Genomic DNA, 13804 nt, shown 5'->3' on the forward strand with positions numbered 1-13804 from the left:
TATGTTTGTGTGTGTGTGTGTGTGTGTGTGTGTGTTAAATGTTTGTTAAGCATTCAGAATACACTTGCTTAGTCCCGGACACGGGACAAATCTTATTTCCTGTTTCAGCCTAGCCCAAGGTCATCTACAGGCAGTAGCCACAGCAGTGGCAGCTCAAAAAATTTACACAAATATGAGCTGTCACTGCTGTGGCTACTGCCTGTGGATGGCCTTGGGCTAGGCTGAAACAGGAAATAAGATTTGTCCCGTTTCTGGGACTAAGAAAGTGTATTCTGAATGCTTAACAAACATTTAACACATGTCTTCCTTGCTTCTCAGGAGAGAGAGAGAGAGAGAGAGAGAGAGAGAGAGAGAGAGAGAGAGAGAGAGAGAGAGAGAGAGAGAGAGAGAGAGAGAGAGAGAGAGAGAGAGAGAGAGAGAGAGAGAGAGAGAGAGAGAGAGAGAGAGAGACTGTGGCCTAGGGGTTAAAACAACTGCTTAAGATGCAGTCGGCCCAGGTTCGAATCTCACAAGGGTATGGCTGACTGATGAGAACAAATAAGTTTGAAATGATCATATCGGTCTCCCTTTATTCTTTGTTAGCAAGCCAAAAAAATTACACAAATATGAGCTGCCACTGCTGTGGCTACTGCCTGTAGATGGCCTTGGGCTAGGCTGAAACAGGAAATAAGATTTGTCCCGTGTCTGGGACTAAGCAAGTGTATTCTGAATGCTTAACAAACATTTAACACATATCTTCCTTGCTTCTCAGCTAACAGAAAGAGAGAGAGAGCCTGTGGCCTAGGGGTTAAAACAACTGCTTAAGACGCAGTCGGCCCAGGTTTGAATCTCAGAAGGGTATGGCTGACTGATGAGAACAAATAAGTTTTAAATGGTCATATCGGTCTCCCTTTATTCTTTGTTAGCAAGCCAAAATATTTACACTCACACACATATATATATATGTGTGTGTGTGTATTTACTCTAGAGTATATTAACTTTATTTGTATAATATAATCTTCAATAAAATTACTAACAAAAAAGAAAAAAAATGGAAGTTAGTTGGTTTTCTGCATGGAGAACAGTAAAATATATGATCCATATATGTCATTCCAGCAGAAAAATCACATTGAAAAGTATAAACAGGAGGGTCTTTCACAATATAGAGGAATGATTATAAAGCACACATGTTGGATTAAAAAGCTGAAACTTTTTCCAGGCTCATGCAATTGCTTTCCAATTTAGAAACATAATCCTAGAATAAGGTGTGGCTATTTTGATGAAGTCTTTGAAGACATTGCCACGTGTGAAACCTGTTTTTGAAGAACATGCCCAGCCAATGTAGTTCTGACCATCTAAATATGCCAAGACATGCTAATCCTACTGAGTGCCAGAAAATGTCCTCTTCTTTTTCCAAAGCAACTTGTGAGGGGTTTTTTTGTACAATGAAGTATTTATAATTGCAAATATGCAATATAAAGAATACAGTGCATGTGTGTGGGATATTCCCCAAAATCAACCCCCATAGGTCAATCAATATTTTTAGTCTTTTCAGAGCAAATGTTACTTACTTAAGAATGTTTGAAGATCATGCATCAAAAAGTAAATTAGTATATTGGTGTGGTACCTTTCACAGCAGTATCTGTTGGGCAGAATGGGGCTGCAGGATTTAATGATGTTGGCCTACATAAGAGATTTCCTGTGACTGGTATCTTCAGAAGCAAGGTAGTCTGCTTTGCAGTTCACAAACAGTTGAGCAAGAACTAAGGGGGGGGGCTCATGTCATTATATTCAGGTATCTTGATTGTGATTGGTCTTTAGCCAAGTTATTTCAAATTGTTGAAGGTTGCTGATCTTGAGTTCCTGATCCTGATTGGTTGTTTTGGTGGTGGTGGTGGTGGTTTCCTAATTGATCTGGCACAAGCAAAGTATTTCTATGATGATGCTTTAAGAGGCTGGATTTTGTTCAGGTCTAAGCCTACAAGCTTAGGAAGCTGTGGGTTAGGAGATCTCCCAGAATCAGGGAGTAACTATCTTTGGCTCTGAAAGTAGTAGTCCTTCCCCAGGAAAAGTTAGTATGCAATTTGGCATTTCTCTAAACTCTATAATTTCATGCTCAATGAACAGGTGATAGCCATAGTCAGATGGGACTTTGCACACCTTAATTTTGTGTCCATGGGTAGACCAGAAGGTCACTAACTCATGCTTTGGTCATATCTCATTTGGCTTATTGCAATATGTGCTACATTGGCTGCCTTGAAGACCACTCAGAAGTTGCAGCTGGCTCAGAATGTAGTGGTGGGGGTAGTTATGGGGGTGCCTCAATTCATTCATCTAACCTCTCTATTCTGCTGCATTAGGCATAAGGGTTGGAAAGGACCTTAAAAATTATTTAGTCTTATGTCCTACCCTATCCAATGCTGTAATCCATAATACAACAGTACCTTGAAAATTGATCATCCAGCATCTAAACAACACTAGCAAATGAGAATTTGCCATCCATTGAAGCAATCTATTCAATCTATCATTAGGACATTTTTCCTGATGTCTATTGAAAAATCTAATTCTTTGTAATGGAAACACATTTCTTTTCCCATTTTCTGGAAAACTGAACAATTCTGCTATATTCTCTGCAGACAGTCCTTCAGATACTTGAATACAAGTATAATGTATTTCCACATTCTTTTCTTCTGCAGGCTAAAGATTGCCAGTGCCTCCAACTTTTCCTCATATGTTTTTTCTTACAGGTTCCTTATCTTGGTTGTTCTCTGCTCCAATTTAGCAATGTACTTCCAAAAATGAGATCTCAAGAACTGTACATATGTTCTAGATATGAGCTGATCAACAGAGAATACAGTGAAAGAATGACTTCCCTTGATCCTGATACCATATCTTTGTTGAAGCAACTTTAAACTGCACTTGTTTTTGTAGCTCATATTCAACTTGTGATCCACCAAGAAACTTAAATTCTTTTTGCATGCACTGCTACCCAGTATGGTTCCCTAACCCTGCAAAATACTACAAGCATGGCTTTGATTCTTTCTACTTTTGTATTATTGTACAAATTAATCTTGACTATTGTTTCAGTTTGTCAAGGTCTGCCTGAATGTTGAAATCACCTAAAGGTGTTTGCTATATTCTCAACCTGCAAAGTTTATAATCATATTTTTCTAAACTTTAATCTTAATCATTCATACCCATGATGAGCAGCACAGAATCTTGGTTAGAGTCCTGCAGTAAACTACTTGGTATTTTCTCCCCATTTGATGTGGAGCCATTGATATCCATTCAGCGGGCATAATTGTTAAACCAATTTCTATCCATCAAATGGCAGCATAGTTCCGCTTACTTTTTGTCATCTTGTACACTAGAAGCTACTAACAGACTTTGTCTCAATTTCCCATATATTAGACGTATGTATTTCTTTTACATTTAATATTACTTCTCTCATTTAGTCTGGACTTTCTCTTTTCAGTAAGTTATCATAGATAACAACCAGGTTTCACCAATAACTATAAATGATAGTTTCTTTCCTGCCTTAGATTGCTCACTCTTCCTGTTTCTTCTCCATATTCTGTGCTTTTGTAGACAGTGGAATTTTTAGACTGTAGAACTTGATCTATTCCTTACTGTAGAACTTGATCTATTCCTTACTATATTTGTCCTCATATTCTACACAAACACACACACCCCTCCACCCTCAGATGATTTCCATTCCCCATCATGCTATTTTCCAAGTTTTATTTTCCTTCTGCCGCAGAATACAGAATTCTGGATCCATTTTGCAAGATGATTCCAAATGCACTCTTTTTACGTTTTCTTGAAGTGTTTTCCATCACATCGCTTACCAGAATTATTTCATCTTGAGAACAATTATTATCATAGATTCTATGTTCTGAGAGATTTCTTGATGGTATTATCTCTCAGTAAGTTCTCCCTGTGCATTTCTAACATGTAAAGATTTTATTATCTGCAGGGGGGGAAACTAAACATGGCACACTTCCCTTCATCTCCAGGTTCCACTCTTGCATCAAATCATAAAGCCTCTTCCTAGCCTTTGCCTTTTATATTAAACAGTTTATATTAACAGTTTCTTCATCATAATCCAATAATTTTTGATACTGTGTTGTAATTTCACTGAACTGGACAAAAGAAATCCATTACTTTCTTTTAATGCTATCTCTAAAGATATTCAGTTAAATCTAATTATCAGTAGAATCTAGAAATCAGGGAAGGTATTATCTTAACTTTGGCCTTCTTCTTTCCAACTTTAGTTTGGAAAGGGAATCTGTGATTCAATTCATAATTACCCTTCTGGATTGAGCAACTGACTTTGATTGACGTAAAATAATTAATCTTCAAAAATTCTCTAAGCTATCGATTAAAAATTATGTCACAAAGCTGAAGGATAGTTTGCAGCCTGATGGCATTACAATAGTCAAAACAAAATCTGACACAGGTATAGGAGCAGAGAAGAAATGTATGACAGAAATCGTGAAGCACTTGCACTGACGATGTTACTTAGGTTGGATAATGAAACATCTGCAAGAAAACAAACAAGCTCAAAGAGCACCAAGACCCCCTCAGAAACAATGAAAGCAGAAAAGAAAGAAAAAAGTAAACCATTCAATTCAAACGCATTTCATACTACCTGAACCAATCACCCAGATAAATCAACTGGTTTTTACAAATCATATTAAATGAAATTAATAAAGAAAAATTAGATTCTTGCTAGGCTTCTTTGTTTTCACTGAGCCATCTGAATGGTTTCATATATGTTACTGATCTGGAAGATGTTATTGGTGCTACAGGAGAAGGCAAAAAATAATGATTTTTTTTAAATATCAATGTTTCCTCCAGTATTAATTTGGATTAGAATCTTTTTAAAAATAATCTCAGTTTTACATTTTAAGGTGATGCCTGATGCTTGCAATAAACTATTTTGACAAGGTTTCGGGAAAGATGCTGTGGTCAAAGAGTATTCTGCAAGCTCCTGAACATAATTCACCCCCAGCTGTGTATCACGAAGAAAAGCCAAGACAGTTTGAACAGCCTTACTTCTTTCTTCCTCCAAGATTATTCTTAAATATTTGATTAGTAGCCAAGGCAATGAACAATACAGAACTGGAGGAAATATCATCAACTAATTTATATTCACTTTCAGAAAAAAAGCAAGTAATTATACATAAAAAATTGAAATACTTGTTCACTGTATGTCTTGCAATACTGTTTTTTTTTAAATCACAGCTGGTGCCAACTTCTGGTGCATATCAACAAATATGTTTCAGAAACATAAAGAATGTACTGTAAGTATATTTTATGTTTCATAAACATAAAGTATGTAAGTATACAGTACAACCCAGCTAAAATATTATAGTGTCATAAAAGCAGTCTTTGTTTTAAATAAAAAAAATCTGCAATAAAAGAACTACTAGGAAAATAGCCAGTCATTGTAGCTAAAAAAAGAAAAAAAATAGCTAGCTAGACAAGATGGCTACTAAAAAAGCACTATCCATCTTCTATATCCCTGCTAGAGATACTATTGATTAATCACTAGTACCACTGTCCAAGGCTCAACTATATATTTTTCAGTATGATCTGTTGGAGAAAACCTTGTTCACTATTATGTGACTCACTACTTATCTGTAGGGGCTCAATTGTAGCCATTCCTCAGTTGGACTCAATTGATGCACACTCAGTGCCCTTTGGACTTCATTATTAATTTAACTGCACTGAGAACTTTGTCTTTTAAATTGCCATCACCAGAACATCTTTCAATTGTTGTGGTAATAAAACAAAGAAATTTCACTATCAACAACTATTCGTTCTGAGACCCAATGTTCTATCTTGATTAGGATGCCATTTACAAATACTGGTTGCAAGGAAATGACAGCAGAAAAAGTATGTCTCAGGTTTCTTTGTTTTTTTGAGCACCTAGAAGCAATTAGTTGGCCACTGAGTTATGGTTTAATCTAGGAGGGAGCTGTTTCTAAGCTCTATCTCCCGCCAACTGTTACTATAGCCAATAAAAGATTTAAAACTGAAAATATGCAATTTTAACTTTCACAGTTTGGCAATCAGCCATAGTCAGGATAGGAAAAGAAGATTTAATTACCATTTCACACATCCAGATGGTCTTCATCTCAAGAGCAATTATGAAGCAAGCAATGCAGTTCCTATTTACATGAATATCCATTTCTAGAGCATTCATGTAAAAATAATTACATAATAAGCTAAGGATCCTGCAGGTCCAATAAAATGTTTTCACATCCTAGCAATGCTGCTTCAGAAAACTCAGTCTTTATCATACTGGACTTCTTTAAATAGCTCCTAATTCAGCTAATAATTAAAAAAGATACTTCCCAGAACCAAATGATGAGATGTGAGCCCCAAAATGGCTGAATATCCTTCAGAAAAGTATTCATCAAATAAAAAGCAAGGAATAGTTGAATCATCAGATTTCCAGTTCTGAAGCATACATCCTGGTCATGCTATTTGTATCACACCAATTGGATCATATAATTTAGACACCTCCCCAGAGTGATACATTTAATAAAAGAAATAGATCGAAGCAACAAAAATAGCCCTGAACAAAAATTGCATCTGAACATATCAACATGTGTGCAGGCCTGCCCTTCATTGCCCTCACATTCCTGATCTTTCTGCAATATGCAAAAATATCAGAAAGAGGCTTAGCCATTTGAATGAGCAATTGGTTATGACCACTTCAACAAATTTTATAGTGGAGGGAGATAGTGAAACTGCACTGAAGCATGTGGCTTTATGTCATATATGAAATTCGGAAATAAACCTCCGTTTGGTTATCAATGACAGACACTCGCAGATACAGACTTCCGGTCTTGCGTCATAGTAACGCCACTGCAGGATTGTGGGGCTCCACACCCCATGGCTGGTTTCTCCCTGCCATGAGACCCTAAATGGGTCAAAAGTCACCCCGGAAAGGCGATGAAGGAGAGCCCCCCCACTGATTGCAGAATGATGGCAGTCAATCCGCTCAATCCAGGGGAAGCCCTCCAACCTGACAGGAGAAAGGCTAGCCACACCTTGCTGACTAGCCCAAGCTACCAGCAGCCGAAGTCCAAAAGCACTAACCAGAACAGTGGTGAACAGCGTGCTTGGAACAGGGTGAGAATATCGATCTTCTCTCTCTTATCTTGTAACTGACTCCCTGGAAAAGATCCCCAAGAAGCAAAAAAATCCTCCGAAAGTGAGAAGGGAGGGAATTATACCCCCACCCTTCCATAGACGGAAATGGAGAATTAATGTTTATCGGAGACAGAAATATATTGAAATGAAGTTAATAATACTACCATCTGGATAAATCTGAAAATTGTGAAAATAACAACAGATTTCACATCTGAAAGAGTATTGATGAAACTATAAGAAAATAATTATTTGTCTTAAAAGTCAGGAAATGAATAGATACTGACATCTAGTGGAGGATTAGAATGTAACTATAGCTGCATTGACTCAGAAATTCGCAAGACACCCAGAAATAGAAAAAAAACTGTCCCTTTGAACCTCAGTGATTCTTTGCCAAATAAAGAACAGCTGGGAACAGAGGAAAGAAAATACAACAGGGCCATCTGCTACAGAATGGAAACTATGTTTGTTTTAAAAACAGCTGACCTTCTGGGAATATAGTGCTTGAATGACTACAGACCTATTGCATTAACGTCTGTAGTCATGAAATGCTTCGAAAGATTGGTTCTCCAACATCTTAGGACATGCCTCCCACTGGACTTTGATAAACATCAATTTGCCTACAGGGGAAATAGGTCGACAGACGATGCCATAGCTACTGCTTTACACTCTGTAGCAAGTCATCTTGAGAAACCTGGAAGTTACGTCAGGATGCTTTTTGTTGACTACAGCTCGGCTTTCAACACCATTTTGCCGAGCATTCTCATCGAGAAGCTGACTGACTTGAAATTCTCCCCCGCCATCTGCAATTGGATTCAAGACTTTCTTAGGGATCAGTTACAAACAGTGAGGGTCGGGTCTGCTTTGTCCAGCCCCCTGAAGCTTTGCACTGGGACGCCACAGGGCTGTGTGCTTAGCCCCTACCTGTACTCTTTATACACTTATGATTGTGTATCATCTAACCCATCCACTGCGATAATCAAGTTCGCAGATGATACAACTGTGGTGGGTGTTATTACAGGTGAGGATGAGACAGCATATAGGGCGAAGGTACAAAAACTATCCATATGGTGTAGTAACAACAACTTGCACCTAAACATCGGCAAGATGAAAGAGATGGTGTTAGACTTCTGGAGAAAAAAGGAGGAACCTGCCCCACTTTACATTGAGGAGGACTGTGTAGAGAGAGTTTCCTCCTTTAAATTTCTGGGAGTCTACCTCTGTGAAGATCTGACCTGGAAAGTTAACACAACCCAGGTGGCTAGAAAGGCCCAACAGAGGCTTCACTTTCTTAGGGTCTTGCGGAAGAACAGGGTAGAACAACAGCTAATGACCCTCTTTTACCGGTCTACTATAGAGAGCGTCCTCTCGTATGGTATTATGGTTTGGTATGCTGGTCTGACAGCCAAGGACAGGAAAGTATTACAGAGGGTAGTGAGCACAACACAAGACATTGTGGGCTGTTCCCTGACACCACTGGATGACATCGCCAGGGCTCGTTGCCTTGGAAGAGTGAGGTTCATTCTCAGGGATGACTCACACCCTGAACAGTATCTCTTTACTCTCCTACCATCCGGTAGGAGATATAGGAATATAGCCAGCCGTACCAAAAGGCTGAAAAATAGCTTTTATCCGTGGGCTGTTAGGCTTTTAAATGGGACATAATCTTATGCAGAATTGACTTGGGAGGCCGGTGTGTGGTGTAGTTGGTTCACATGGTGTGGTAGGATGGAGGGTTTGTTGTCACTGTGTGTTGGGGGGAGAGAGCACGGGGGGAGGCTCAGCTAATCTCAATGTACACATGTTGTAATTTGACAATAAAGGTTTATTATTATCGTAACAAACTCTGGCAAGTTCTTAAAGAGATGGGCGTACCAGACCATCTTATTTGTCTCTTGAGAAACCTATATGTGGGCCAAGAAGCAACAGTGAGAACTGGACATGGAACCACTGATTGGTTCAAAATTGGGAAAGGAGTCCGGCAAGGCTGTATATTGTCACCCTGCCTATTTAACTTATATGCAGAGCACATCATGAGAAAGGCAGGGCTAGATGAATCAAAAGTTGGAATTAAGATTGCTGGAAGAAATATCAACAACCTAAGATATGCAGATGATACCACTCTAATGGCCGAAAGTGAAGAGGAACTAAAAAGCCTCTTGTTGCAGGTGAAGAAGGAGAGTGCAAAACTTGGGTTGAAACTTAACATTAAATAAACCAAGATCATGGCATCCGGCCCTCTCAATTCCTGGCAAATAGATGGGGAAGAAATGGAGGTAGTGACAGATTTTATTTTCCTGGGCTCCAAGATCACTGCAGATGGGGCTGTAGCCAAGAAATTTAAAGACGCTTGCTCCTCGGGAGGAAAGCCATAGCAAATCTAGACAGCACACTAAAAAGCAGAGACATCTGTCAACAAAAGTGCGTATAGTCAAGGCTATGGTCTTCCCAGTTGCAATGTATGGCAGTGAAAGTTGGACCATAAAAAAGGCTGAGCGCCAAAGAATTGAGGCCTTTGAACTATGGTGCTGGAGAAGACTCCTTCGAATCCCTTGGACTGCAAGGCGATCAAACCAGTCAGTCCTAGAGGAGATCAACCCTGACTGCTCTTTAGAAGGCCAGATCCTAAAGCTAAAACTCAAATACTTTGGCCACCTAATGAGAAGGAAGGACTCACTGGAGAAGAGCCTAATGCTGGGAAAGATTGAGGGCAAGAGAAGAAGGGGACGACAGAGAATGAGGTGGCTGGATGGAGTCACTGAAGCAGTAGGCGTGACCTTAAATGGACTCCAGAAGATGGTAGAGGACAGGAAGTCCTAAAGGAACGTTGTCCATAGGGTTGCGATGGGTTGGACACGACTTCGCAGCTAACAACAACAACAGTAAGAGGGATAAGATATATAAGTAGTATATTACTTTTTATAATATATGAAATATGAAAATATTGGGATGGTGTATGTGATTGAAAAATTTGCATATTTAAAGGTAATCAATTTTGAGAAAATTATGACTGATAAGAATGGTTTGAATACTGAAGGGAAATTAAGCTTAAATAAGAATTTTGAAAATAGGACACATAGTGACTTAATAAGATGACTTTTACAAATACAATTGAAACATAAGCCGACCAGAAAAGATGTTATACAGTATATGGGTGTTATTGTTATTTATACAAACACAAGAAAAATGTTTATATCCAACTTTGTATGTATTGAAAATATTAAGAATTATATTTGTTTAATGTTGACAAAGGAGAATGCTACTGGAAGAAGAGAAGATCAAGGAAATATACTAATATATTGATTATAGAATTATAGAAATTAATCATTATTGTTTTTGAATATATGAACCCAGGCAACACACTGCTTACTAAGGATTAAAGATTGTTAAAAAATCGTGAAAAATCAATAAAATATTTTTTTTTAAAAAGACACTCGCAGATACAGAACTTTTATTATACACATTAGAAAACTACGGTGTTACATTACTTTTTGATATAATCGCCATTCAAATTGAGGCACTTGTCATAACGTCTAGCAAGTTTTGAAATTCCTTAGCAGTAGTCACTTGGGACCAAATCTGGGCTATTGGGGGCTGATCAAAAACAGCCCAACGGAATTGCTTCAAAAGTTCTTGAGTGCATCTAGTGATGTGCAGGCGAGCCTTATCATGAACCAACACCACACTGGAAGTGGTGCCATAGAAAATCCTGCCAAATGTGAAGATGCCAAAGGAGTACTGCTAGTGAAGTTCATGGACTGTGATTTGACCATCAATTCAGAAGTCTACTGTGAATGAAAATTAGCTACTAGAACAAAACTTTCAATTATATTATAGAACTTGGAATGTCACAATAAAAGATACTTCGTTAATCATTGATGAATTACAAAGATGGCAAATAGAATATGTTTTTGAAATATAACAAGAATACACTTAAATGAACAATGTACGTATTTTAGATATAATAATTACTATATAATGAAATAGGGAAAATGTCGGTTACCCCAAAATTAAGTTTTTTAGATACTATAGGCTAATTTGGAGCACTGTAATGAAATTAGATAAAACTTAAAAACAGGACGTGGATAAATATATGTGAAAATGTATTGATAATTGCTCTAATTGACTGTGTCATAACCAGAAATGTATTAATTTGATTTTGATATTGTGACTAAGGGAATTGGAGAGGGAATTTTTGTTGATGCACCCTGAGCTATGTACAAAAAGATTTTGTTATTAGATTTTTGATTATCCAGTTACCACATTGCTTCATAAATATTTGGATATAAAATTAGAAAATTAATAAAACTTGTTTAAAAAAAGAAGTGATGCCATAGAAAATCCTGCCAAATGTGAAGATGCCAAAGGAGTACTGCTAGTGAAGTTCATGGACCGTGATTTGACCATCAATTCAGAAGTCTACTGTGAAACTTTATGAAAACTCAGATGAGCCATCCATAACAAGTGTTGGGGCATACGACTACCACTAAGGAATTTCAAACCTTGTAAGACGTTATGACAAGTGCCTCAGTTTGAATGGTGATTATGTAGAAAAGTAATCTAATGTTGTAGTTTTTTATGTATAATAAAAGTTCTGTATCTGCGAGTGTCTGTCACTGATAACCAAATGGAGGTTTATTTCCAAATTGCCCTCGTATATGGATAGGGTCAAGGTTTCAGTTTTTTAGATTTTTAGTTAAGAGTTTTAAGCTTTAATTAAAAAAACATATCTAAACCTACTTAGGGCTTCTACAATTCACAAGTGTTTCTTGCCTCAAAATAGAGGGAAAATACTATTAATCTTCATCAATAATAATCAGAAGAGAGATACAGGGAACACAAAAATAGGGTCACATTTAACCTGGAATCGTAGGTTCCCATGTCACAGAGTCACAGTTCATTGAAAATGTGGCCATCTTTAAACCCATATTATGTCCAACCCAATATTCTCTAGGTTACTAGATACTGGCCACTATAAGTCTCATTCACACTACCAATATCTAGTTGCCCGATGCATCTTACTGATCCAGTGGTTTCCAGCAGGCATTGGCGAGTTTCTCAGAAACTTGATGAACAGTTCTGCTGGACATCTAGTCAAACTCTGGAATTTGTAGACAACAAAAGTGTTTGGCAGGATCACCCCTGAATGCCGTATCCCTAAATAATGAGATGGGGGGGGGGAGTGGGGAGGTTTGCCTTGGTTTACTGAGAAGCTCCAGGCGATGAAATATCAGAATAGCTGCCTGGAGCAATACTGTCAAAAGACAAAGAATATGATTCAATTGTTTGTCAGTGACAAACAATGAGTATGATTAAACACAGATGCAAGTTCCCAGCGGTGGTAATACAAAAGTGTCACTACTTCTCCATCCTTATTATATTCACAAATTGCCATTTGACAGCCTTGTTTCACACAACCCCTTTTGAGGAATTGTGGGCCACTGCAACCTTTTTGTGATAAACGATGTGTGTGTGGGGGAATACCTCTATTTTTTCAGAGTTAGAGGCCAGCTCGGTAGAATATTGGGATGACAGAAGTGAGATCTTCCAAAGTAATGGGATTTATTATGAAATTAGTTCTACAGCCAGCTACTTGCTGAACAATGTGAACATGCTATATGTTGTATGAGGCATTCTAGCATTTGGTAGTGTTCCAATTCTGGATTTTGCCAGTGTGAGATATTAAAGAAGCAGGAGCTCAGAAGCAACTTTTCTTGATTATAGAGAGATCTTGAGAGTGTGTAATTTGAAGAAGGAGGAAGCTGAGCTTTTTTGCTTCCCCGATTCTCTTAAAAAACTTCATATTGCTGTTTAGGAAGGAGTGCAGATGAAAATAAGTATGATAATTCCATGTACATTCACAGTATTTGGAGGTGTCTGTTTTCCCTCAAGGAACACATTCAAGCTTCTTTATTCCTATTGTCAATGTAGATTTCTGGTTCTTCTGAGATGTATGCAGAAGAGAGTTCATATAGAAAGGTCACATACCACTTAAATTCATGTGGAACCTGACTATCATACATGTGGTTATGGAGATCAGCATCTTAATATCTGTATCTTAAAAACATAAAACCTACCTTTGTCCTATCTGCTGCGGCTTCTATAAAATATTCTTCACTTACCTTTCAACACGCAGAAAAATAAGATTACTCTTCTTAATGTTGAAGGGCCCCAGGAATCATTACAAAGAACAGTCCTTGTGGCCTTGCTGACTGCATCTACAGCCCTTTACCTGTGATTATTAATAAACTTGCAAGATGGTTAGTTAAAGTGTAGGAAAACAAAGTCACCTGTAATGCAACGGTGGTGTTCTTTGCAGGGTATTTTCCCACCAGTCCTTGTTCTTTCCGTTTCTTGAATTTCCTAAAGTAGTCCTGTATCAGAAAGGTGGCATAGAACTTCCCCACGGTTACCTCATCATCTAAATGAACAGACCAGAGAGATGTCTCCCACCTCAGTGCATTTCATTAAAAGTCAATATATATTCTTTATCCAAGTGAGTAAAAAATGTGATCAGTGCTCTGTGCATTAGGGTTCTGGCTTATAACAAGGCAACCTGAATCTAGCATAAAGCAATGTTTAACAGGCAAACTAGGCTAAGCAGTAGAAGCAGATAAGTGAACTATGTCTTATGAAAGGAAAATAAATTATTTTATTAGAA

The 13804-nt window shown here is 37.9% G+C and overlaps 1 protein-coding gene across 3 annotated transcripts in view; it reads right to left on the minus strand.

The window, feature by feature from the left end:
- Positions 1–13804, minus strand: part of CACNA1D (calcium voltage-gated channel subunit alpha1 D) — a 272427-nt gene that overhangs the window by 36978 nt on the left and 221645 nt on the right. For all 3 annotated transcript variants that reach the window (XM_083353210.1, XM_083353209.1, XM_083353211.1), the window contains one exon: positions 13434–13564. In XM_083353210.1, the coding sequence (XP_083209336.1) occupies positions 13434–13564 (131 nt within the window). The remainder of the gene's footprint in view (positions 1–13433; positions 13565–13804) is intronic.

Source organism: Vipera ursinii (genome assembly GCF_947247035.1).
Source record: "Vipera ursinii genome assembly, chromosome: 2".
Taxonomy (NCBI): domain Eukaryota; kingdom Metazoa; phylum Chordata; class Lepidosauria; order Squamata; family Viperidae; genus Vipera; species Vipera ursinii.